At 35.0% G+C, this 25,723-nt stretch overlaps 1 protein-coding gene across 7 annotated transcripts in view; it reads left to right on the top strand.

Annotated features, from left to right (window-relative positions):
- WRN (WRN RecQ like helicase) overlaps positions 1-25,723 on the top strand; it is a 147,912-nt gene that overhangs the window by 63,453 nt on the left and 58,736 nt on the right. For all 7 annotated transcript variants that reach the window (XM_027598934.2, XM_027598933.2, XM_027598932.2 and 4 more), the window contains 7 exons: positions 343-410; positions 696-804; positions 1,519-1,587; positions 6,426-6,508; positions 10,455-10,561; positions 18,438-18,625; positions 22,476-22,650. In XM_027598934.2, coding sequence (XP_027454735.1) covers positions 343-410; positions 696-804; positions 1,519-1,587; positions 6,426-6,508; positions 10,455-10,561; positions 18,438-18,625; positions 22,476-22,650 — 799 coding nt within the window. The remainder of the gene's footprint in view (positions 1-342; positions 411-695; positions 805-1,518; positions 1,588-6,425; positions 6,509-10,454; positions 10,562-18,437; positions 18,626-22,475; positions 22,651-25,723) is intronic.

Here is a 25,723-nt window from a genome sequence, read left to right as displayed (position 1 = left end):
TACAATCTAAAATAAAATAAATCAATATAATCTTTCAGAAAAATAATTCTGTTAGAGGTAGTGAAAAAATGAAACATTTTCCACCTGTCCTTACTTATTTTTTCAAAGGTTTTATTTATTTATTAGAGGGAGAGAGACAGTGAGAGAGGGAACACAAGCAGAGGGAGTGGGAGAGGGAAAAGCAGGCTTCTTGCTGAGCAGGGAGCCAGATGGCGGGGCTCTATCCCAGGACCCTGGGATCATGACCCAAGCCGAAGGCAGATGCTTACTGACTGAGCCACTTAGGCGCCCCTAGGTTTCTAGTTAGTAAAACAAAATAGCCTTTTGCTTTTTACCCTCCAGGGTTCAGTGGAAGGTGATTCATTCTGTTTTGGAAGAAAGAAGAGATAATGTTGTTGTGATGGCAACTGGTAAGTTGTATGTAAGCAATAACTTAGTTCTCTAAAATATAAAACTTAAAGGTTTTGAAATGCGTGATCTTTTATTACACTTTCAAAATATAAATACAAATACAAATGATATAAATACAGAAGAGACTGATCTGAGATTAGATGCTCAAATTTATGTAGGAGTTAGCTCTTAGGAGGATAGCATGTTAGTAGGGACCATTCATCTCACACAAGTACATTGTAAGAAGAAATCAAAGTACCAAGGCTTTATTTTTATTTCTATCATTGTATTATTTTTATTTCCAGGATATGGAAAGAGTTTGTGCTTCCAGTACCCACCCGTGTATTCAGGCAGAATTGGCCTTGTCATCTCTCCTCTTATTTCTTTGATGGAAGACCAAGTGCTCCAGCTTAAGTAAGTAATGTTTTCTTCTTCCCTCCCTCCCTCCCTTCCTTCCACTTTTATGTAATCTCTACACCCAGTGTGGGGCTTGAATTTACAACCCTGAGATGAAGAGTCACAGGCTCTCCCCACTCAGCCAGCCAGGTGCCCCAGTAATGTTTTCATTGCTACCTTATCACCCTTTTTTTTCTTCCATGAAGGAAACATGTAATCTATCATGTATGTTAAAATCTAGTTCCCAGGAACAAATTTCTGTGAATGTTGGTCAATCTTTATTAGTGATAAATGACTCTTTGGTGTAAGGACTTAGCTTCTTTCTTGAGTTTTCTATAACCCAAGGCTACCGGATGGTTCCAATAAGAATTTTTGTAACAGCAAACTCTAAGCCAGTTTACATCCATATCTCAAAATTCTTTTCTCTTTTGGTTACCCTTGCTCTTTAGCTTGGTATAAAGTGTATACATGGAAGTATGTAATTTTTAGTTACAGAAAAATTTTAAACCTCTTTAACCTGAGCTTACAATCTTTCTGAAAAACACGCCCTAACAACCTGCTTTCTAATATGACCTTTGAAGGAATTTGTTTATCAAATTAGTGAGTTACAAAAAGAGTGAGGATTACAAAGAAGGGGACTTGGTCCATCATTATATTTCCTTAGTCCTTAAGAATGAAGTTGATCTTTGTAGTGTGTACATGGCTCCAGAATATTTGTTTTTCTTCTTCTAGAATGTCCAACATTCCAGCTTGTTTTCTGGGATCAGCACAGCCAAAAAATGTTCTAGAAGATATTAAATCGTGAGTAATTTATATAATTTCTGATTATGTGGTTGGGTGTCTATGGTATGTGAGAGAATTTTATACAAAATTATATATAAAATATATAATTTATTTAAAACTATATAAAAATTTTTATTTAATGTGTGGATAAAATGTTCATGATTAAAAAATGTACTTTTTTATAGTACATTTGTAGAATTGTTCATTTTAAAATCTTTCAAACTTAAAGAAATCTATTATTTTTAGTTCTTGGACTGTGAAGTTAGCATTGTAGTCATATTGTAAAATTTTGGTTTTGAACAGGGACTACCTAGTTTTGTCTCATTTTACAGATGAGCAATCTGAGGCCTAGAGAAAATAATTTGCCTAAAGTCATTCAATGAATTAATGGCCTAGCAGGGACTGGATTCTAGATCTCTTGCCCCACCAGTCCTATCATGGCATAAGTCCTAAGAATAAAATCTCAAACACACATAAATTATGTATATGTGTATATAGATTAACATATGTATGTATTTTGTTAATAAACACACAATAAATACACATGTATTTACTGAGTTTTGATAAATGCATACAAATGTATCACCCAAACCCCTATCAAGATATAGAGTATTACTGTCGCTCCAGAAAGTTCCTTCGTGTCCCTTCCCAGTCTGTGCTTCTTTCTCCATTTTAAAGCAGACCACTGTCTAATTTTTTTCTACCGTACTTTTGTCTGTTCTAGAACTTCATGTAAATGGATTCATACAATATGAACTTTTGTGTAAGACTTCTTTTATTCAACAAAATGTTTTGAGAATACTTCATGTTGTATGTATCTGTAGTTTTTTAAGTATATCAGAGTGATATGTCATTGTATGAAAATATCATAGTTTGTTTTTTTTAATTTCCTTATCAGTAGTTGCCTAAGCTGTTTGTAGTTTGGGGCTATTACTAATGAAGCTGCTGTAAACATTCCTATAAATTGTTTTTTGAATGTATGTTTTCTTTCTCTTTAAACATTTTAAATCACCTTTATTGAGGTATAATTGACATATAATTATGTCAATTAATTAATTAACTTAAAATATATCTAATTTGGTAAGTTTGGCATATAAACACCATCACAAAACCATCACCACAATCCAGATGATGAACACAGATCCATCATCCTCAAAGTTTACTCATACCTTTTGTAATCCATTCCCCTCAGTTTTTCCTACCTTCTTTACCCCACTCACGAGCTCACTACTAATCTGTTTTCTGTCACTCTAGATTAGCTTACGTTTCCTAAAATTGTATATAAACAGAATTAGTCATACAATATGTGCTCTTGTTTTGTCTGGTTTAAATCACACAGCATAATTACTTTGAGATTCATCCATCTTGTTACATGTATCAATAGTTCATTCCTTTTTTATTGCTGAATAGATTGCATCATGTGGAGATGTCACAATTCCTTTCATCTGTTAAGCTGTTGATAAGACATTTGCATTGTTGCTAGTTTTGGGCTGTTACAAATAAAGCTGCTCTGAACATTTGTATGCACATCTTTGTATGGACATATGTTTTCATTTCATTAGTATAAACCAAGGAGTGGAATAACTGGATCATGTGGTGAATATATATTTAACTTTTTTGTCTGATTGAGATAAATTTATGTAATAGTCATCATTTTAACCATTTTAAATGTGTACAGTTCAGTGGCTTTTATTACATTCATAATGTTGTACAACCACTGTCTAATTCCAGAACATTTTCTTCACCCCCAAAAAACCTCAGTATCCATTAAGCAGTCACTCCCCAGTGTCTGTACCCCCCCATGCCCCCTCAAACCACTAATCTGCTTTCTGTCTCTATGAATTACCTATTCTGGATATTTCATATAAATGGACTTATACAGTATATGGCCTTTAGTATCTGGCTTTTTCTACTTAGCATAATGTTGTCAGTACTTGATTTCTTTTTATGGATGAAACAGACATACCATATTTTGTTTATCCATTCATTAATGATGGACATTTAGGTTGTTTCCACTTCTGGGCTGTTAGGAATAGTTGTACTGTGAACATTTGAGTGCAAGTTTTTATATGAAGATATGCTTTCATGCTTTTGTGTATATGCCAGTGAGTGGAATTGCTGGGTCATAGGTTATTCTATGTTGACTTTTTAAGAAACTGCCAGACTTTCTGAGAGTGATTGTACCATTTTATACATTCCCACTCTCAGGGTCTGAGAGGTCCAATGCCTCCTCCTCTCTGCCATTCCTTAGTATGACCAGTCTTGATTTTAGCCATTCTACTAGGATCTCAGTGTGTTTTTAATTTGCATTCCCTTACTGACTATGATGTTCTCATATACTTATTGGCCATATTTGAGGCTTCTTCTTTGAGGAAGTATCTATTCATATCTGTTGCCTGTTCTTTATTGTTGTTTTTCCCTTATTGAGTTTTGATAGTCATTTATATATTCTGAATACAAATTCTTTATTTGGTATATGCTTTGCAGACATTTCCTTCTAGTTTGTGACTTCTCCTTTCATTCTCTGAACAGTTCTTTTGAAGGGCAGCAGTTGTTTATTTTGAAGTCCAGTCTGTCAATTTGTTCTTTTATGGATTTTGCTTTTGGTGTGGAATCTAAGAAACCTTTGCCTAACTCAGGGTCACAAAGACTTTCTTTTATTTTTTTCTCCTAAAAGTGTTACAGTTTTAAGGTTTACATTTAGGCCTACAACCCATTTAATGTAAATCTTGTGTATTGTACTAGTTATTGATTACAATTTATTTTTCTCATAAAGTTATCCAATTGTTCTAGCTCCATTTGTTGAAGATACTGTTCTTTCTCCACTGAATTGCCTTTGTACCTTTGTCAAAAAGAAAATGACTACATATTTATGAGTCTGTTGCTCCACTCTATGTTCTCTGTTCTATCAATCTGTTTGCCCATCTGGGTTGGTGTCTTGATTACTGTAGCTTTATAATAAGCCTTGAAATCAGGTAGTGCAAGTCTTCCAATTTTGTTCTTGTTTTTCAAAGTGTTTTGTCTATTCTAGGTCCTTTGTATTTCCAAACATATTTCAAAATTACCTTTTCTACTCAAATGCCAGCTGGAATTTGATTGGATTTATCTTCAATCTAAGTTATCTGTTGAATTAGCTGTCCTTATAATTATTATTACTATATTACACTGAAGAAACTGAGGCACACTAAAGTTAGTACTTGGCTAAGATCATTTAGCTTGTAAGAAGTAGAATTGAGACTCAAACCTTGGGCAGTCTGACATCAGACCTTGTTATTTATACTGTTTTGCTGTGTGAATTAGAATATTGAATTAATTTCATGAAACTAAAAGCATCTCTTTTGTTCCTAATTCCTAATGAAAGCGCCATGCCTAGTACGCAGTAGATGAAATATTTTTTATTTATTTATTTATTTATTTATTTATTTATTTATTTATTTTTTAAAAATTTTGTTTATTTATTTGACAGAGAGAGACACAGCGAGAGAGGGAACACAAGCAGGGGGAGTGGGAGAGGGAGAAGCAGGCTTCCCACGGAGCAGGGAGCCTGATGCGGGGCTCGATCCCAGGACCCCGGCTGAGCCGAAGACAGATGCTTAATGACTGAGCCACCCAGGCGCCCCTGAAATATTTTTTTACATCAAAAGAAAAGTCTTTTTATAAGGGAAATTCATTTTCATTCTACTTAACTTTATCTATGTTTTCACTTGGTAGAATGAAAAGGAGACTCTATATATTTTAAATGCCCTAGACCTAACCTTTATTACAAACATTGTCTTAGTTAGGATTCTATTTGCCCAGAATAGAAAAAAGTCAAGCTAGCTTAAGCAAATACTGAATTTTATATTAAGGATATAGGAATGTCTCATGGATCACACTGAACACAAGTTAGCCACCCCTTAGGAAGAGACTTGGAGACTTGGAATTGGGTATCAAGAATACAATAATGCTTTTTTTTATTTTTAAAGATTTTATTTATTTATTTGACAGAGAGAGACACATCAAGAGAAGGAACACAAGCGGGGGGAGTGGGAGAGGGAGAAGCAGGCTTCCGGTGGAACAGGGAGCCCTATGTGGGACTCAATCCCAGGACCCTGGGATCATGACCTGAGCCGAAGGCAGACACTTAACGACTGAGCCAGCCAGGCGCCCCCAGTAATGCTTTCTTTTATTTGTAGCCTCTATGTGTCTTCCTCATTCTTCTGAGATGAGCATTTTCTGCTTTTCTAGTCACAAGATAGAGAAGACTGCTCTGCATCTCCTTTATTCACATATTACAGGTTTTGCCATTAGCAGAGACTGGTTGTTTCTTGGTCAGACCCCTAAATTCTAGGACAGAGACTGATTGATTTGACACTGATACAGTGGCTAACCCTGGCCCAAGAAGATATATTTAGGCAAGAGAGCAAAATATGTAGGAGAAACATGGGCGCTGTGGGCTTAATCATGGGGAGGGAGTCGATGGTAGGGTAATGGGTTGTAGTTTTCCAAGAAGGAGGGTAGTGTATGGGTGGATTGCTAGCACATAAAAGGCTTACCATACACTTGATCGTTTAACTCAAACACTACAGTTTTGGGGCTGGACTTTTGGAAATCAGAACCTGGCTTCTGATATCACCTTAATGCTGAGTACTCCCTGAGTACTCTTTGCCACTTTTTATTTTGCTGTGTTAAAGTGGGATCAAAGGACTAATATATGTGGATATATATATACATACATATAACATTTGTTTAGTTTTTAGTTTATTTAAAAATTTGCCAGGTGTTATGGTTTTAAGCTGTAGTTCAGTGGATGATTGTTTTCTTTAGTGTAGCACATTTCCTTTCCTCTTTCTCTTTTTATTTGTTTATTTTTACAGAGGCAAATATCGGATTATATACATAACTCCAGAATTCTGTTCGGGTAACTTGAGCCTACTCCAGCAACTTCAGGCCAGTATTGGTAAGTGGTATGATAGGCTCTTTTTATAAGTACTTATTTAATTGAGTTATCCTTTAAAGTTAAATATATGGATGGATATTGGATTTCACTTCTGTTAAAGTTGATTTCAAACAGTATTTCCTCCAGGAAGTCCCTGACTTTCCAACTTGGTGTCTTTCCAGTCTTATCCCCTAGTACCTATAATTCCTTCTGCCATAGAAATTAGGCTCCTGTATTATAATTGCCTGTTTATATATCTCTTCTCTTCCCCTAGACTATAAACTCTTTTGGGAAAAAAATGCCCTAGTGCAGTACCTGGCAAATAGTAGGGATTTAAATGCATTATTGAACAAATGTTAAATCTTAGATTCTATGAAAAGTTAATTTCCTTGTTTTCATATTCAGAATCTAAATTAAATCACAGTAGTGGTTCTCCACCCTTGTTCATGAGAATCACTGGAAAAGTGATTGGAAAAACTTCAGAAAAATGTAGTATCCTCCAAACTTGAAAATTCTGATTCAACACGCCTGGGGTGGGCCCCTGGCACCTCTAGTCTTTCATGAGTGATTCTGATGTGTAGTTAGGGTTGGAAACCATAGTACCTTTGATTATTTGCCACCAGTGAGTATGATTTTAAAAAGTTAGTAACTCAGAGCTTATTTCCTAGAAAATGTAAATACAGAATTAGTCAATAGCTGGTGCCCATTTTTTTGTACTTCAAGCATTTTTGTCTTTTTTTTCTCTCTTGATGGCTAGAATAAGCTACCCAAGAGTTGCAGTCATAACTACTATTATTTCAAACATTCAGTGGAACCAACCAGTTTTAGTTTCCTAATATTATATGATCTCATTATATAATTATATATTAAGATAATTCTGGATGGGTAGATTTTCAACATGGCAACATCTCATTTAATGGTTGGTTAGTAGCATATAACTCTAGGAATGTATTTAATAATTTTTTTAAAATTTTATTATGTTAATCACCATACATTATATCATTAGTTGTTGATGTAGTGTTCCATGATTCATTGTTTGCATATAACACCCAGTGCTCCATTCAGTACGTGCCCTCTTTAATACCCATGCCTTCTTTAATTTTTGTTAACAATATAATGAAAACAAATTTGTTTCTTTTTAGTATGTATTAAATGTTCATGAACAAAAGAAGGAGGGCAGAAGTTATTATACATTTGATTAAATACATTATCAGAGGAACCTGGGTGGCTCAGTCGGTTAAGCATCAGCCTTTGGCTAGGGTCATGATCCTGGGGTCCTGGGATCAAGTCCCGCATCGGGCTCCTTGCTCAGCAGGGGGCCTGCTTCTCTCTCTCCCTTTCCTGCTGCTCCCCCTGCTTGTGCTCTCTCTCTCTGACAAATAAATAAATAAATAAATAAATAATCTTTTAAAAAATACATAATCGATGTATTACCAATTTCTTATCCTTTATTGGCATATTGCATTTTTGCCTTTACTGGAAGACAAATTTGGTGTGTCTCCTATTAGACTGTATGGAATTCTTTTTTTTTTTCCCCAAGATTTTATTTATTTATTTGACAGAGAGAGAGACAGAGCAAGAGAGGGAACACAAGCAGGGAAAGTGGGAGAGGGAGAAGCAGGCTTCCTGCCGAGCGGGTAGCCCAATGCGGGGCGTGATCCTGGATCATGACCTGAGCTGAAGGCAGACGCTTAACGACTAAGCCACCCAGGCGCCCCAGACTCTATGGAATTCTTAAGGATATTTCACTTTAGATGAGGCCTAAATACCCTAGATAGATAAATTTTATGGTTTTATAACAAAAGCTAGGATCTGTGTCCATGGTGAGCTGGATATGTTTTATTCCATTTTAATATTTGCTTTGTTTCTGGGGTGGAGTTAATTAATTATTAGCTTAAGTATTTACATAAATCCTTTAACAGCTAGTTCTAATTCTCTGTTTTTATTTTTTGTAATGGATTAAATTATGAACACTGCAATCAGTAGAACAGAATACTCTGCATGGAATGGATGAACATGCTCTTTTGGGTTGACTCTCAGTGTTGAACAAAAAGGGATAAATTCTTTTTGAAGTATTTTTCTTTGGCTTTTGTTTGTAGGAAATTGTAAAATGCTTGCAAAAATGAATCTACTCAGAGTTCTGTTTGTACGGTAGTCTGACATTTAGCTAATCAGATTTATGCTTTTTATGTTACATTCTTTAAGTAGTATGAGTGTATAACAGAAGCAGCAAACATAATTTTATATGGAGACTCCTTAAAACCAAACACACTTATAATTGTCTTTTGACTTTAGAAATAGGGCTTGAGTGACAGATATGCCAAAATGAAATATGTATAGGACTTGGGCAGACACTTGGACTTGCAAATTTAAAGTGAAAGTTAGCAGAAGCTTGGTAAACTGATGGTAAAGTTCAGCTCCACTAAGAGGTAGTTAGTTAAACCTGTAATTTTAAGGAAAGTTTTAAAATAAAAGATGAGCCATCATGTTTGTTTTAACCTATTTAATTTAAAATCTGGGTCATTTAGTTTCTAAAGCCAAAATTAGTGGTAACATTGAATTTTTCCCAGCTATGCAGCAGCGGCCAGAGAATTTTGATGCTAATCAACCTGTATTCATATTTAGTAGGTTTATTTTTTTGCCTTCTTTTTCATCTCTATTGTATTTGGTAATCTCAGTGAATTGTAATTGTTTATTTGCTCGTCTGTCTTCTCTTTTAGAGTTGTGAGCTTCTAGGTTACAGAGTACATCTTATTACTCTTTTCCTAGGAAAGTGTTTGAATCATAGTGGGCCTTTAATAACTGTAATAATAATATTTTGGTGTTTTGTTTTGTTTTTATTGAGCTGCCTTTTATGCCAGGTCCTATCTTAGTATTTTATGTGAATGATCTGACTTAAGCTTCAGAGTGACTAAAAAATGTTAGGTACTACTATATCTACCTTTTATTTGTGGTGACACTTGAAGCTTAAGTAACTTGCTTAAGGTAATACAAATGTTAGTGGTGGATCCTGGTTCTGCATCCAGGTAGTCTGACTCTAGAGCATATATTTGTAGTCACCCCCCTAAATGGCAGAAAATCATTAATACTCAAGTAAGTATCAAGTAATGATCATCTCCACTGATGGAAAAAATTATATTTGTCGTAAGTATTAATTTGGTAATGGAGGTCAAAGGAACTACTATCATTACTTTGAAGTATCTGAAGACATTTTAATGGATGGTTATACAATAAAGCCCTTTTCTGAAATGCATTACTACACACCATTGATTCTGTTTCAGTGTGGGTGTGGGGGCAGAGTAAAGGGGCTGCTAGGGGAAGAAAGAACGAATTATATTCCTTCTTATCTACATTGTACATACCGAGATTTAGTTCTTATAATTTTACATTAAAAAATGTGGATATCATCCTGTCTTCCAGTATTGACATTCCAGGGGAACTCTCTGCGGTCTGATATGTGATTGGTCATGGACAATGATGATGACCTAGTCTTAGTAGAGTGTGCTCTTTAATCGCTTTTGGTAGCTAATTGATGAGATAAAATTGAAAGTATTACCAAAGAGAAAAAAACCCCCAGCTCTTCTTTTTTAAGGCATTATCATTGCAAATGGTTCATGAGTGATAGTTTTGAGGGCAAAGTAATAGTAAGTAATTCATTTCTTTGAGGAATAATGATGAAAGCTTTGAAATCTAATAAATAATGTTGTTTGAATAATATATAAATGTTTCCTTCTTTTATCCATACGCCTTTACCCATATATGTCCCATCCTCTGTTCTCATAATGGTTTTTGGTGTTGCCTGATGTCATTTATGCTTATATTTTTATATGAAGCAAATACTTTGATTTGAATTTTTTTTCTCCTGTAATATTTATATATTCTAAGTGAAGGTGATATTGATTTAGATGAATTTATGGCTTCTTTTTGAACTTTATTTTCCCCATTTTTATATTTTTCACTTTTGTAGGTATCACACTTATTGCTGTGGATGAGGCTCACTGTATTTCTGAATGGGGACATGATTTTAGAATTTCATTCCGGACTTTGGGCTCCCTAAAGGCATTACTCCCGTCGGTAAGCTTGCCAAGTGCAATGTCTTGAAATGACATTCATATCAAAGGAGAGAGTCCAGGATTGGGGAATTGCCAGAAGGCTGAAGACGTTTCTATGAAAGGGCAAATGGATAGTGAAAACAGGGGAAAGGTTTAGAAAAAATTCTAACTTTGGCTTTCTTCTAAGGTTAGCATGTAATTTACTGAGGAATACTATAGAGTAGGGGTTGGCAAACTTTTTCTGAAAGAACCAGATAATAAATATTTTAGGCTTTATGGGCCACATATGGTCTCTGTCACATTTTTCTTCACAACCCTTTAAAAATGTAAAAACTATTTGCTTATGGGCCGTAAAAAAACAGGCTATGGACCAGATTTGACCTGTAGAACGCAGACATGACTTTAGAACCATGTGTAGGTCCCATGCCTTCTCAATGAGCTCTTATGCATGCGTCCTTTTACTCTAGGATGCTGTGAAAGCATAGTTACCTCTTCTTGCATCATATTGAGAACCTGAAAAAGGAACTATTCCAGAGAGGTTTTAGTAAAGTTTCTAGTACTAAAATTCCATTTTCTTCCCTAATTACAAAGAATAGCAGATTTCTTACATGAGTGGCGTGTTTTATATGAACAGCTTGAAAATTTACAATAATGCAACCATTTTATTTTTTGAAAAATTATGGAGTCACGGGCAGTTGTAAAAAAAATGTACAGAGAGATTTTATGTACCTTTCAGTTTCCCCAGTGGTAATATCTTGTATAACTGTAGTATAATATCAAAACTAGGAATATGACATTGGTATCGTCTTTATAGTTCTTTTTTTTAAAGATTTTATTTATTTATTTGACAGAGAGAGAGATAGTGGGAGCAGGAACACAAGCAAGGGGAGTGGGAGAGGGAGAATCAGGCTTCCTGCCGAGCAGGGAGCCTGATGCGGGGCTCGATCCCAGGACCCAGGGATCATGACCTGATCCGAAGGCAGACACTTAACAACTGAGCCACCCAGGCACCCCTACAGTTCTTTTTTTAAAAAAAGACTTATTTATTTGAAAAAGAAGAGTGAGCAAGCATGAGTGGGGTGAAGGGGCAGAGGGAAAGAATCCCAAGCAGACTCCCTGTTGAGCACAGAGCCCTACACGGGGCTCGATCCCACAACCCTGAGATCACGACCTGAGCCAAAGTCGAGAGCTGATGCTTAACCGACTGGGCCATCCAGCACCCCTTCGCAGTTTATCCTTATTTCAGTGGTTTTATAAGTACAAGTGTGTGTGTATTGTTCTCTATAGTTTTATCCCATATGTAGATTTGTAAAACTATCTCTGCATTCAAGATACAGAACTGCTCCATTAGCACAAGGCTCCTTTTATAGCCACACCCACCATTCTCCCCACCCCTCACCCTAACTTCTGGTGACCACTTGATCTGGGCTCCATCTTTATAATTTTACTTTGAGAATATTATATAAATGGAATCATACAGTTTGTCACCTTTTGGAATTGGCTTTTTTTCACTCAACATAATTCCCTTGAGATCCATCCAAGTTGGTATGTAAATCAAAAGTTTGTTGCTTTGTATTGCTGCATAGTATTCTCTTATACCCTAGTTTGTTTAACCATTTACCTGTTGAAGAACTTTTGTGTTTTTTCCACTTTGGGGCTATTATGAACAGGGCTGCTATGATATTTATGAACAACCCAAAGGTCCTTCAGTTGGTGAGTAAACAAACTGTGACCATAAGTTTTAATTTCTCTGGGGTAGATGCCCAGGAAAACAATTGCTGGTCCTATAGTAAGTGCATGTTTAGTTTTTTAAGAAACTGCCTAACTGTTTTCCAGAGTGTCTATACACATTTTACATTCCTGCCAGCAAAGTCTGAATGACTCAGTTTCTCTTCATCCTTGCCAGCATTTGGTGTTACCAGTATTTTTTATGTTAGCCGTTTTGATTAAGTGTGGAGTGTTATCCGGTTGTTTTTTTTTTTAAGATTTTATTTATTTATTTGAGAGAGAGAGGGCATGAGCAAGGGGAAGAGCAGAAGGGGAGGGGGAGGGAGAGGGAGAGGGAAAGAATCTCAAGCAGACTCTGTGCTGAGTAAGGAGCCCGACACCTGAGCGGAAACCAAGAGTTGGATGCTCCAGCAACTGAGCCACCCAAGTGCCCCTATCCTGTTGTTTTTAATTTGCATTTCTTTAATGGCTGATGATGACATCTTTTCCTGTACTAATTGCCTCTTTTGTGAAATGCCTGATCTAATTGGAATTTTCTTTTAAATTGTTGAAAGTGTTTTATTATAAATATGAATCCTTTGTCAGATATGTGGTTCATAAATAGTTTTCAATTTATAGCTGCCTTTTCATTGTCTTCACAGTGTCTTTCACATAGCAAACATTTTTAATTTTTTTTTTTTTTAAAGATTTTATTTATTGATTTGAGAGAGAGAGAATGAGAGATAGCACGAGAGGGAAGACGGTCAGAGGGAGAAGCAGACTCCCCGCCGAGCAGGGAGCCCGATGTGGGACTCGATCCCGGGACTCCAGGATCATGACCTGAGCCAAAGGCAGTCGCTCAACCGACCGAGCCACCCAGGCGCCCGCAAACATTTTTAATTTTGATGAAGTCCAGTTTATCAGTTTTTTCTTTTCTTGTGCTCTTCACCTAACCCTAGATCCTGAAGATTTCCTCTTATGATTTTTCCCTAAAATTTTAATAGTTTTACATTTGTTTACATTTAAGTCCGTGATTCATTTTGAATTAAATTTTGTGTAAGGTGTGAGGTTTAGATTGAGGTCCTTTTTTTTTTTTTTTGTCTGTAGATGTCCAATTGCTCCAAGCCATTTCCCGTTCTGTTGAATTGCTTTTGACACTTTGTTAAAAATCATTTGGGTATATTTGGGTGAATCTTTTCCTGGATTCTCTAGTATACTGTATTAATTTTGAATGAATAAACAAGGTTGATTTATGTTTAGGTTTTCCTCGTAGTAGTGAAGCTATCATGTCCTCTGAGCCGAAGATTTGACAGTTTACGAGTAAACTAAGAAAAGGCATCAGAGATTGTTTGTTATTCTCTTGGTAAATTGTCTAGTTCATTTCCATTGCATATTAATTATACTTATAAGTAGCAAAATTGAGAGTTTCTTTTTGTTAGCTCTTCTCATAAAGATTTGGTTAGAGCATACATTAAAATAAAATGAAACAACAAAAAAAACTTAATTGTACCAATTAACAAGCATATACTGAAAGAGAATCAAACTAGACTGAATTGAACGCCAACTATGTGACTGGCCCTGGGTTAATGCTTTCATCTTGGTTAAGCCTCACAACAAGCCAGCAAGATTAATACCTCCATTACCTTTTTGAGACAGTTCTTCACTAGGATAGCACATTCTCTTGCTTCTCTTCCCTCCTTCCTGTCTCTTCATTCTGAGATTCCTCTGCTTGTTTCATCTTATCTCCTGCACTTTTAACATTGGCATGCCAGAAACCTTAGTCTTTGGACCTAGTCTCTCCTATCTGCACTTAAGCCCCTGGTCATTTCATCTAACGTACGTCCCACATCGGGCTCCCTGCTCAGTGGAGAGCCTGCTTCTCCCTCTCCCTCTGCCTGCCATTCTGCCTACTTGTGCTATCTGTCGAATAAATAAATAAAATCTTAAAAAAAATGGTTTTAAAGTAAGCTTTTGGAAAATAGGATTGCTTTCTGTAATCCTTTCCAAGGCCTTTGATTCTAAAAGGATTGTGTTAGAGGAGTTTTAAATATTTTATGCAGCTTTTAAACACTTTTCAGTGGTGAATTAAATCTTTTATTATGTCTGGCTGTGGACTCTATTGGATCATTTTCATTTCTTGCAATGACTCAGTATAGCACAGGGTGTTTGTCAAGCAAAGGCTGAGAAAACCTTTTCCCCCTAGTGTTTTCATGAATCCTCTTGATTAGCTAAGTGGTGAGAAATGCCACCTGGTGGTTGTAGGACTCTCATTTTCCTCCCTGTTCTCCGTGTTCTTCTCCTCTTTCCAGTTGCGATTACGCTGGGACAACTGTTGCAGCTTCACACCATATGATTTCAGTAAGTTTAAAAATAGCAAAGAAATCATTAAACCACTTGGCATAAGGATTCCCATTTGGAGAGAATCAGACAAAGTGAGTCTCAGAAAGAGCAGCGAAACAGAAAGCTCTATATCAGTCTTAAAATTCTGTAAAATTCAAGTAAAAAGAACTGTGATATCCATGAGACATGTTAATTCTTTCCATTGCTCCCTCTGCATGCCTTTCCCAAAGACAGCAGATAGAGACACTAATTGAGTACTGTGAACGATAACCACTTGAAATGAGTGAACGAATGAATGAAGTATGAATGAAGCATGATATTATACAGTACAAAGTTAGAATTAGCAACATGACCCAAATTTAGAAGCAGATAGAACAGTTAGAATTCTCTGAATGTGTAGGTGCTGCACTACTGAAGCCTATGATTAAATCATTCCTAAATTTATAGTCATAAGGTTAATTTATAGTTTTTGCTTGTTTTAACAAAACTTGGTACTTATTTCCAAAGAAACCAAATTTTCCAACTTAAAGAGAGTTCCATGAATTAAGAACTTGATGTAACTAGGTGATGCTATAGTTTATTGTCCCAATCAGTTTACTTTTGAATGTTAGAGATTGCGAGGTATCAGTATTTATGCCATGATGATAGGATAAACTGGGAGTGTCCCTGGAAGCCAGGATGTGTGATCATCTTTCTCATAACCAGCCTGTATGTTATATCCAGGCTTCAGTCTAGTTTATGTTTTAAACATCATAAGGCACCACAAACTTCTAAAAGATTCTATTCATTTCTGAAGTGAAAATAAATAACCATTGTTCCTTTAAGTTTAATATATGCCATTACTTTATTCTGTTTTCTAGTTGTGGAAGCAACATTCTAAACTGAGACCTTCTAGAATGTTGGAAGTGAAAGATCCCATTTATGTTTTTTCATCATTTGCATGTCATTGGCTTAGGGAGTTTCTAGTGACAAGGTGGGGATTTTTAAGTTAGAAGACAGTCTAACATTGTGTAGCCCTCTGCATCTCATATTTTAGTGAAAAAAACTGAGACCAAGAGAAGCCCTTGCCAAAGTCAGTGGCAAATCTGGGAGTCGTGACCATGGCTCTGGAATTCTTGTATAGAATTCTTTTCAGTTGTTGCGATAACAACATCAATAATAGTTGAAACTTTTTATTTAATGATTTTATATATTTATTTGAGAGAGAGAGAGAGTGTGTGCAAGTGGAGAGGGGCAGAGGGAGAGGGTGAAAGAATCTGAAGTAGATTCCACCCTGGGCAAGGAGGCAGATGGGGGGCTCCATTTCACAATGCTGAGATCATGACCTGAGCTGAAACCAGGAGTCCCACGCTTAACTGACTGAGCCACCCAGGTGCCCCAATAGTTGAAACTTTTTGAGTGCTTACTGTATACCATGCATCATGTTCAGCACATTACATGTTCTGTTGTCTTTTGGTCTTCACAATGACTTTACGAGATTGCTATTATCATTGTCACTTTATAGATGAGGAAACCAGAGTTTGGAGAGTGAAATGACCAGCACAAAATCTCACACCTAGTTAGCAACAAAGGCAGGATTTGAACTCAGGCATCTGACTTTAAGCCAGTTATTCTATACTACCATGCTGCTGTTTTGCCTGATCTTTAGATTAATTTCTTCAAGAGATATCCTGTTTCATGCTTATTTTATTTTCATAAGTACATTGCCCATCCAGTCATATATTATACTGCTTAGAAGGGAAAAATGAAGGGGGGGAATTCGGAGGGGGAGAAGAACCATGAGAGACTATGGACTCTGAGAAACAAACTGAGGGTTCTAGAGGGGAGGGGGGTGGGAGGATGGGTTAGCCCGGTGATGGGTATTAAAGAGGGCACATTCTGCATGTAGCACTGGGTGTTATACGCAAACAATGAATCATGGAACACTACATCAAAAACTAATGATGTAATGTATGGTGATTTAACATAACATAATAAAATAAAAAAAGAAAGAAAAAAAAAAGAAAAACAAACCAAAACCTCTTACTCTCTGTATCCTGAAAACTTCAGTCTTTCTCTGCATATGCAGCTAAACAACAAGGATGCATTAAATTGTTTGAGTGAAGCACTTAAAATGATGAAAATGCTTTGTTGTTGTGAGGGTGAGAATGTGCATGTCCTAAGAGCTTCTAATGTTTAAAAACTTTGTATGTATGTATAGATATACATGTGTATGTATGTGTGTGTGTATGTATGTATGTATATGGATAAGCTTGTTTATATAAACTAACTTCTCTATACATTGGCCTATTTATAAGTTGTTAGGTAGGCACTCTCTAAATTCAGAGAACAGCCTGGTTGAAAACCAGAAATCGATGAAGTTAATTTGGTTTCATTTTTAAATAATGAAATTAAAATTTTTAAATAAATTTATTTAAAATATTTAAATAATACTTAACAATTTAAATAATTTCACAGAATTTAAGAATAGAGAATGCAAAAATGCCAATTACCTGGTCACATTGGTTCTGATACCTTTTTCTTCCATTTAAAAAAACTACTTCAGACTTAACTTTTTTACATGAGCTTTGAGATAATTTTTAATTCAGTAAAGCTATATTGATTGTAAAAATAGTTTATATTGTTAATAAATTATATCTTGTTTTTCAAATCCTGTAATTGCTTTTCGTACAATTGCACCTAAATTTTCACTTACATGGAAGATAATTGCTTAAACTGATTTGTGAGATAGGTGCAGGGCATCTGAAGAGGTATTTTATGAGGATGTCATTTACTTTATTTGTAATAGACCACAAAAAGTATTTTAAGAAAGTTATATTCTTGAATATAGAACAGCTAATGATTTAGGAACAACTTGAAGACTTAGTCCCTTTTTTCTGAATATAAGATAATAGCATAATTTATTATAACTCCCTGTGATAAGAGGAGCAAAAATAATGAATCGAGTTTCATGGGAGGTATGTCATTATCTAGTCTAGAATTTCTGAAAGGTTACATATTCATGTTTTTCCTAGTAGCTGCCGTGTCTCCTGTTTTGGCTGCTAATCCAGTTAAGAAGTCTTTGCTAGACTGAAAATAGAACATGACTTGGTTGCTCAAGGAATCAATTAATAATGGATGTTTTGTGTAATGCATTCTTATATATAGTATGCCATGATTTAACTTAGTAAACTAGAGAGAGGTTATCCAGGTCATTAATAGCTTTGCTTCTAGATCTGAGAAGCCATAAACCAATATCTTTAGTATAGAAGATAAAAAAAGACTTACTGCTTTGTATTGTTAGATTTTCAGTGAATGAAAGGGTTTATAATTTGTGAATTATAGATTAATAAAAAATAAGGCATAACATATCCCTCATTTATATCAGCACTATTATTAATATAATAAATGTTTAAAAAATAGTAAATGGAGAGTTAGGTAGCTATTAAGTAGGTAGATTGTATTTAGAAATCTTATGGATTTAGTGTTTTATTTAAACTCTTTCTGATTTTTAAAAAGTAAATGTATTCCGGGGTGCTTGGGTGGCTCAGTTGGTTAAGCGTCCGACTCTTGATTTCGGCTCAGGCCATGATCTTAGGGTCTCAAGATGGAGCCCTGCCTTGGATCTACGCTGGGCGAGGAACCTGCTTGAAGTTCTCTCTCTCCTTCTCCCTAAAAAAAAAAGGTACTCCAAAGGCTGAGAAACGGAAGTAGGAAGTTTTCTTCTTCTTTGAAAAAGAGTACTTTTAAAGTTGCATTTTTAACACTGTTCCTCTTGTAATTGTCATCCATTCTGTTTCTAAGAAGGCAGTAGAAATGTTGGGAATTAATGAGCACTCTCCTTTTTTAAAAATCAATTTTATTTCATTCAGGTTCCAATTGTTGCACTCACTGCTACTGCAAGTTCTTCAATCCAGGAAGACATTGCACGCTGCTTAAACCTGAAGAATCCTCAGATTACCTGTACTGGTTTTGATCGACCAAACTTGTATTTAGAAGTTGGGCGAAAAACAGGAAACATTCGTCAGGATCTTGTCCAATTTCTTGTCCAAAAGACAAGGTGAGGATGCCATGGCTGATAAATTTTGGTTAACTATTTCCTTCTTTTTAAAAACTTGTTTTATTTATGTATTTATGTGTGTATGTATGTATTTACTTACTATTTCGAATGTATATTTAACATATTTCACATTCTACTTAGCTTTGGTTCAAGTGTGGTATTATATAATCAAGAGAGCGACTGAGAAAATAGCTTAATTCTGAAGGCAGAAAATAGTTCAGGTATTTTTGTACTTCATATCTTGCTTGAACAGGACATACACCCTTTTTTTTTTTTTTTAAGTAAGCTTTATGCCCAATGTGGGGCTTGAACTCACAATCCTGAGATCAAGAGTCTAGTGCTCTACCTGCTGAGCCAGCCAGGCGCCCCTACACTCTTAATAATTGACAAATAAACAACAGAAATGACTGAGTCTTTTATCTGAATTCTCTTTAGTTCACTAAATATATGACTAATTGAGTATTAGGGAATTTTAAAGGTCATCTTAATAAGAAACATTTTTGAGCCCTTGTTATGTGCCAAGGACTATCCTAGGTGCTTTATATAATTATCTAGTAATTCTTATAACTGCTCAGTAAACTACATACTATTTTCATTTTCCTGAAGAAGAAGCTGTCACTAGTACTTTTTCCTGTTTCTTTTGTTTGGAGGCATTTTATATGTATGCTAAGAAGCTTTCCTTTGCCTTATTTCCCTGATCTCTCCCCTTGGTGAAAAGCTTATAACTTTCATGTTATGAAATGTGTTTTTAAGTCAGAATACATGAAAATAATGTTTGACTTACCAGCACAAACACAAAACAAGTCTAGGCAAATAGAGTTTAAATAACATCAGTAGTATTTTCCTGAAGGACTCTTTGGGTCCTTTAGGATGAATTTAAGTGTAGGATTTGCTATTGGTGTGATTGTACTATATTGAGATTAAAACAAGAAAGTAATGGGGGTGCCTGGCTGACTCTCATTCTCTTGAAGAAGGCTGTTTTTATTCTATACTAGAGTCTTTTAACAGTGACATCATTATGTACTCCCCTAATCTTTGATCCTTTTCATTCCATATTATTTTAATCTCTGGCCTTCCCCTAATAACCTCCTTTCTGAAACTATTTACCTTTCTGTGTGTGTGTGTGACATTGTGACATTTTATCTTTCTGACTGTATGTCCTTTTATGCTCTCTTTTGTAAGTGTTTTCTTCTCACCCTCTTTCATGTTAATTCTGCTAGTGGAGGTCTCTTGGCCTAGACTGTTACCATCTCCCTTAACAGACCTCCCTCCTCCTCAGTGCTCCTTGCATTCTAGACACAATTTTCAGATTCATCATCCGAAAGCACATCCCTGAGTCTTGGCATTCCTCTCTGGTGCCTCTCTCTTTCCTGTGGACTAGCAGCCAGACTCCTTAGCGTAACATCCGAGACCATCTGAGATTTTTATATTTATGTGACAATGGTTTTTCTGAAGGCAAAGCAAGAAAGATTTTGCATCCATTTTTCAATCCTCCAAGAAGAGTTATGGTAGCAGCCAACCAGTGCGAGTCAGATGCTTCCTGTAGATCTTAGGCAAATAGAAATTTTCCTCTTAATGAGTGATAATTAGATGGAGGGTAATTAAGACTTCAGAGTGTTGCCTTTTATTTCTATTTCTTCCCTTTATTTAATTCTGCCATTTTTTTCTATTCATTGACCTAACATGTTAAATTCTAACCAAATTTGTTTTCTATATTCACGATACATTGAAATTGAAAAGACAGGCCTCTATCACCCATCTAATTTAGTAGTTAGATGAAGATAGATTTCTTTCCCTTCAGGAAATTGTTGTGAGGAAATAACAGTGTTTAGTAAACCACTCGGTGAAGTAATGAATCCTTTTGTAATAGAGATTTTTACTCCTTTGATTTTTCTGCTAAGTTCAAACATTTGTGTATTTTCTACTTTTTTTTAATGTAAAAATTGATACACAGTCTTAGTATCAATTTGAACACTACAGATGCATGTCAATTGAAGAGTACTTAGATCTTCTGGTTCTGTTCCTCATTTATCACTGTTGATGTTTGGGCACTGAGCTTCTTTTCTCTGACTACTGTGCAGATACGCACTTCCAGTTTTTGTTGTTAACTTTATACAGAAGTAGTTACAGAGTATATCCATGTTTTAGACAATATTTTCCTTTGATTTAAAGCGTCTTTGCTAAGATATATATTAAAATCTCCAATTATTATAGATAAATCTATTTTTCCCTTTAGTTCTGTCAATTTTTGTTTCATGTGTTAAAGTTCTGTTAATTGGTACATACACATTTAGGATTTTTATATCTTCAATAAATTGAAACTTTTATCATTATTAAGAAAAAGCGTTTTTGCTATCTTTCTGTATAATGTGATTTTTAAAAAAATTAGGGCCCTAATATGTAGGATATTCACATTTTGGTGAACAAATTTTTCTTCTTTGAGAAATGTTTTTAAAATGATAGTTTTGTGAGGGGCGCCTGGGTGGCTTAGCCGGTTTAAGCTCTGACTCTTGGTTTTGGCTCGAGTCATGTTCTCATGGGTTGTGTGGTCCAGCCTTCTGTCAGCCTCCAGGCTCAGCAGGGAGTCTGCTTGAGCTTCTCTCCTTCTGCCCCTCCCCCCCACTCATGCTCCCTCTCTTTTTCTCTCTCTCTCAAATAAATAAATCTTAAAAAAATAAATGATGGTTTTTGTGTATTAAAAATACTTTGTATTTTTTCTCACTTCTTTAATTGATCTGCCGGGACATTTTGTTATGAAGCCAATTTGGTCACTATAAAAAATTGCTTTGAGTAGATTATTCAGTAAAACTTGTGGAGTCAAATTACTGCCTATTTTTTCCCCTCTGTTTAAGTTTTCAGTGACTTTTGCCATAGTCCTTCTTAAAGGTTTTAGATACAATAATTTTTTGTTTGCTTAGTATTTCGTAGTATGAATGTACATAATGATGAAAATTTATTTTTCACTATTATAATTCTGTTGTGAATATTTGTGTATATGTGTCTTCTGGCAGATGTGAAAGTATATTTGTAAAATAAATTCCTAAAGTTGAAATTGTATCAGAATATATGCATTAAAAATGAAAGTTTTTCCAAAATATAAAATAATACATTTTTTAATATTAATTAAGTCAACATAAATGAATGTATTTATGTAAATGAATATATTGAGGAATTAAATAAATGTTCTATGGAAACCATCCTTGCATTTTTAATAAGCACAGGTTTCTAAAACAGACTTTCAAACAGATGTTTTCTATAATAGTCTCAAGATTACTAGTAAATACTTCTTTAAACTATAAAAATGATCTTTAATAGTACCGAAAAGTTACTGCTTTTTTAGTAAACATACATAGAAACTCAATTTTTTGATCATGAAAAAGAATAAGACTATTCTCCTATGTAAATATTCACTTATCTTTCTAATGTAAATGAAGACTAATTCTTCATCTAGTCCTTTGCATTTCTAAAAGTATGGAAATTGCATTTCCAGTAGCTTGTTTTTATCAGGGCTTTTGCTTAAATAAACTTGTCTCCTGTTTTAACTTTAATTTGAACAAAAGATGAGTCCACGGTGTTTGGGATTTAATATAATTTATTTCCACATTTGACTTTCCACATTTTTATGTAGTTAAATATATCATTGTTTCCTATATACTTTCTTTTTTTAGTGTTTTAGTAAAAGGAAAATTAATTAAAATTTAAAAAAGTAAATTAAAATTAAAATTTTAAAAAGAAAGGGGAAATTAAATAAGATAAAACTCAAACTGGTTTTGAAAACTCAAACTGAAGCCTGTATACTTATATGTTTGTTCTTTTGTTTTTGTGTGTGTGTGTTTTTGTTTGTTTTTAGTTCCACCTGGGAATTTGAAGGTCCAACTATCATCTATTGTCCTTCCAGAAAAATGACAGAACAAGTTACAGCTGAACTTGAGAAACTGAAGTTAGCTTGTGGAACATACCATGCAGGGTTGGATGTTAAATCAAGGAGAGAGGTTCATCATAGTTTCATGAGAGACGAAATTCAGGTGTGAAGATCCATCATCATTGCTCTCTATTCCCCATGGAAACAGATATTTCTCTGATATTTATTTGCCATATCTTTATCGACTACCTTGTTTGTGTTGAGTATAAAGAAGTTTCTCTCATAAAGGGAATTAATGTGTAATGTGGATGACAGATATGTGAGCAAACTATTGCAGATGAGTACAAATAGCAGGCTGCACATAGTGCTTAGGTACATAGAGGAAGGAATGCTCACTCTTAAGGTAGCTTCTATTATGGTGATGATCCATCCAGGAAGAAGCAATTTGAGTGTAGAGTCTGAACAAGTAAATGGAACTTTGTCAAGTATGTGAGGCCAGTAGGTGATGAGGGAAAAGGGATTGGTTATGGAATTCAGGAAAAGGGACTAGCACGTGCAAAGACACAGTGGTATGAGAATGCATACTGGGTTTAGGAAATTGGGAATAGTTTGGAATGGTTGGAGAGAAAGGAAGTATGGAGTAGTATTGGTACAAAGTATAGGTGAAAAGGCGGGGAGGAACTGTTAGAGACTCCCAGGAAAAAAGCTGAATGGGTTGGTTGGCCAGGTTATGGAGGAGGGCCTTAAAACTTGCAAAGAGGCATCCTGGGATTGATGTGATGTACTTGTAGTTTTTCTAGACTACTTTAGGCTTAGAATTTTTATTTAAATTTTCATTTAATTTTTTAATTCATTTTTATCTAATAGGTAAAATAAATCGAAGTAGAGTAATTCTTGTTGAAGTTGACGTGAGAAAGAAAGAGATCCAAGAGACTTCCAGTCTCCCAAGACAGTCCCTGGGGGTATCCTGTAATCCTCAGAGCTCCACAGAATAGCATTTGAAAACCAGTATGAGAGATTTCTCTGTGTTTTTGAGCAAGAACATAGTATTATAGAAACATTAGATTAGCAGCCCTAAGCAGGATTGATTTGAAGAAAGACTGAAGAAAGAAAGGTATCAGTGAAGTCACTGTGAAGTGCTCCAGCTGAGATTCCTGTAACGATTGGAATCATGTAATAATTCCATTCTGACGTGATTGGAATCCTAGTTTAGTGGGTGTCATGCAGAATATTTAGGAAGCATTAAATTCAGACCATGTTGGAAGGTTTAAATCAACAGCTTCACACTGTCAACATCCTATCCAAAGTCTGTTACTGCAAGCCTGTGGACTAGGCCTCCTCACAAATTAAGAGATGAACTTAACTTCTGCTTTGCGTTTTCTGCTCAGTAGGTCTTCCATTTCCTTTCTGTCCAGCTCTGTAGTTGTTAACCATCCTCAAACCAACATTGTTCAAACAACCTACCTCAAGTATGGTTCATATGCACTGTCATGCTGTAACGCATACTTGCCTGAAAGCATTTATTCTTCTTCTTCCTCTTTCCAAAGATAGGGACAGCTATCACAACTGCTTAGAATAGAGTTACCTAAATTCTTAAATGTTTATAGTTTTATTCTATTATCTCAGGAGTTTGAAAATTATCAGATAAAATTTATTGGCTGTTGCTTACTGAATCTTAATTGATGTTTGAGCCATTAACTAATCAAAGATTTCTTCTCGATTTATTATTAATTACTCATTTAGGTAGAAACATCTGCAGATATGAGAGATTGCAAACTTTATCTGTTATGTTGTGATGGGAGACTTTGTTGGATGCATATGCTTTTGCTACCCACATTCAGCTTCAGTGAAACATCAATGCTTTGAAATATGGCTTTAAAAACCTCACAGTGATCACTAATTATACCTAATATCTAGAAAGGTATATGTACGTATGTGCCACTATATTATCCCTTTCTGTGGCAGGATGTCAAAAAGTTTTATCCACATTATGAAAGTTAATAAATTAATATTAATGCTGTCACCCTAGCAGCATCAGGGGTTCTGCTGTATCTGACAGCTGGCCTCAATGTACTCCTTCTTTGCTATTAAAATAAATAATTCAGAAGCTTCACATTTGCATCAAAAGTTCTCACACACCTTCCCAAGATGATGAAAATACATTTCCTCAACTATATAGAATAGTCTGGTGCTCTTGGAATTGATTACTTGCCATTGAATATTTATTGAGTGCCTACTGAATGCATACATGTACAGAATTCTAGGTGTTCACTCTCCTGTTTTTCTGAAGTTGATTTATACTTCGGTGTGGGCCTAAAAGTGGAGCTCACCTCCCCAGCTCACCTCCCTAGTTCTTAATGTCTTGAATTGACTGATGCTTAGAATCTTAGTATTTTCTATTTCATAATTTTAGAAAAAAAAATTTTTCGTATTATTCTTAACCAAATCTAACCATATTCAGATGCAGATTTGCATTTTTAGACTGTGACCATTTATTCTTACTTTTAGTCCTGATTTTTAGCTTCATGTTCTTTTGTATTTTATTTGCTTTTTTAAGGTCTTGAATTCTTTTCATTCTGGGATGAGGATGTGAATAAATTATTTGATAAAATACTTAATTCACCTGAGAGTTTATAATGATATTTTGAACATCATGTCTGTAGAATAAGGTGATGTCATCTAAAAACAGTATCATAAAGAGGTACCTGGCTGGCTCAATCAATAAAGCATGTGACTCTTGATCTCGGGGTTGTGGATTCTGAGCCCCATGTTGGGTGTAGAGATTACTTAAAATCTTAAAAAAAAAAACAAACCCAGTATCATGTGATGAAAATTAGATTTTTAAAGTTCTCACCACACACACACGCACACACATACACACTTACAAATGGTAACCATGGGAAGTAATGGATGTGGTAAGTAACTTTATTGTGGTAATGATTTCACAGTGTATATGGATATCAAATTATCAGATTATGCATCTTAAACCTACACAGTGTTATATGTCAATTATATCCCAATAAAGCTGGAAGAAAATGGAATCAAATACATTTTTAAAAACCTTAAAATTATGTTGCTTATTCACTTTCAAATATAGCAAAATGGCCTAGCTTTATTCATAGTTGTTTTTTTAAAGATTTTATTTATTTTTTAAAGATTATTTATTTATTTTTAAATTTTACTTTATTATGTTATGTTAATCACCATACATTACATCATTAGTTTTTGACGTACTG

Source organism: Zalophus californianus, chromosome 2, assembly GCF_009762305.2.
Source record: "Zalophus californianus isolate mZalCal1 chromosome 2, mZalCal1.pri.v2, whole genome shotgun sequence".
Classification (NCBI taxonomy): Eukaryota; Metazoa; Chordata; class Mammalia; order Carnivora; family Otariidae; genus Zalophus; species Zalophus californianus.
The sequence above is the reverse complement of the archived record's forward strand: the minus strand, read 5'-3'. Positions and strand labels throughout refer to the sequence as shown.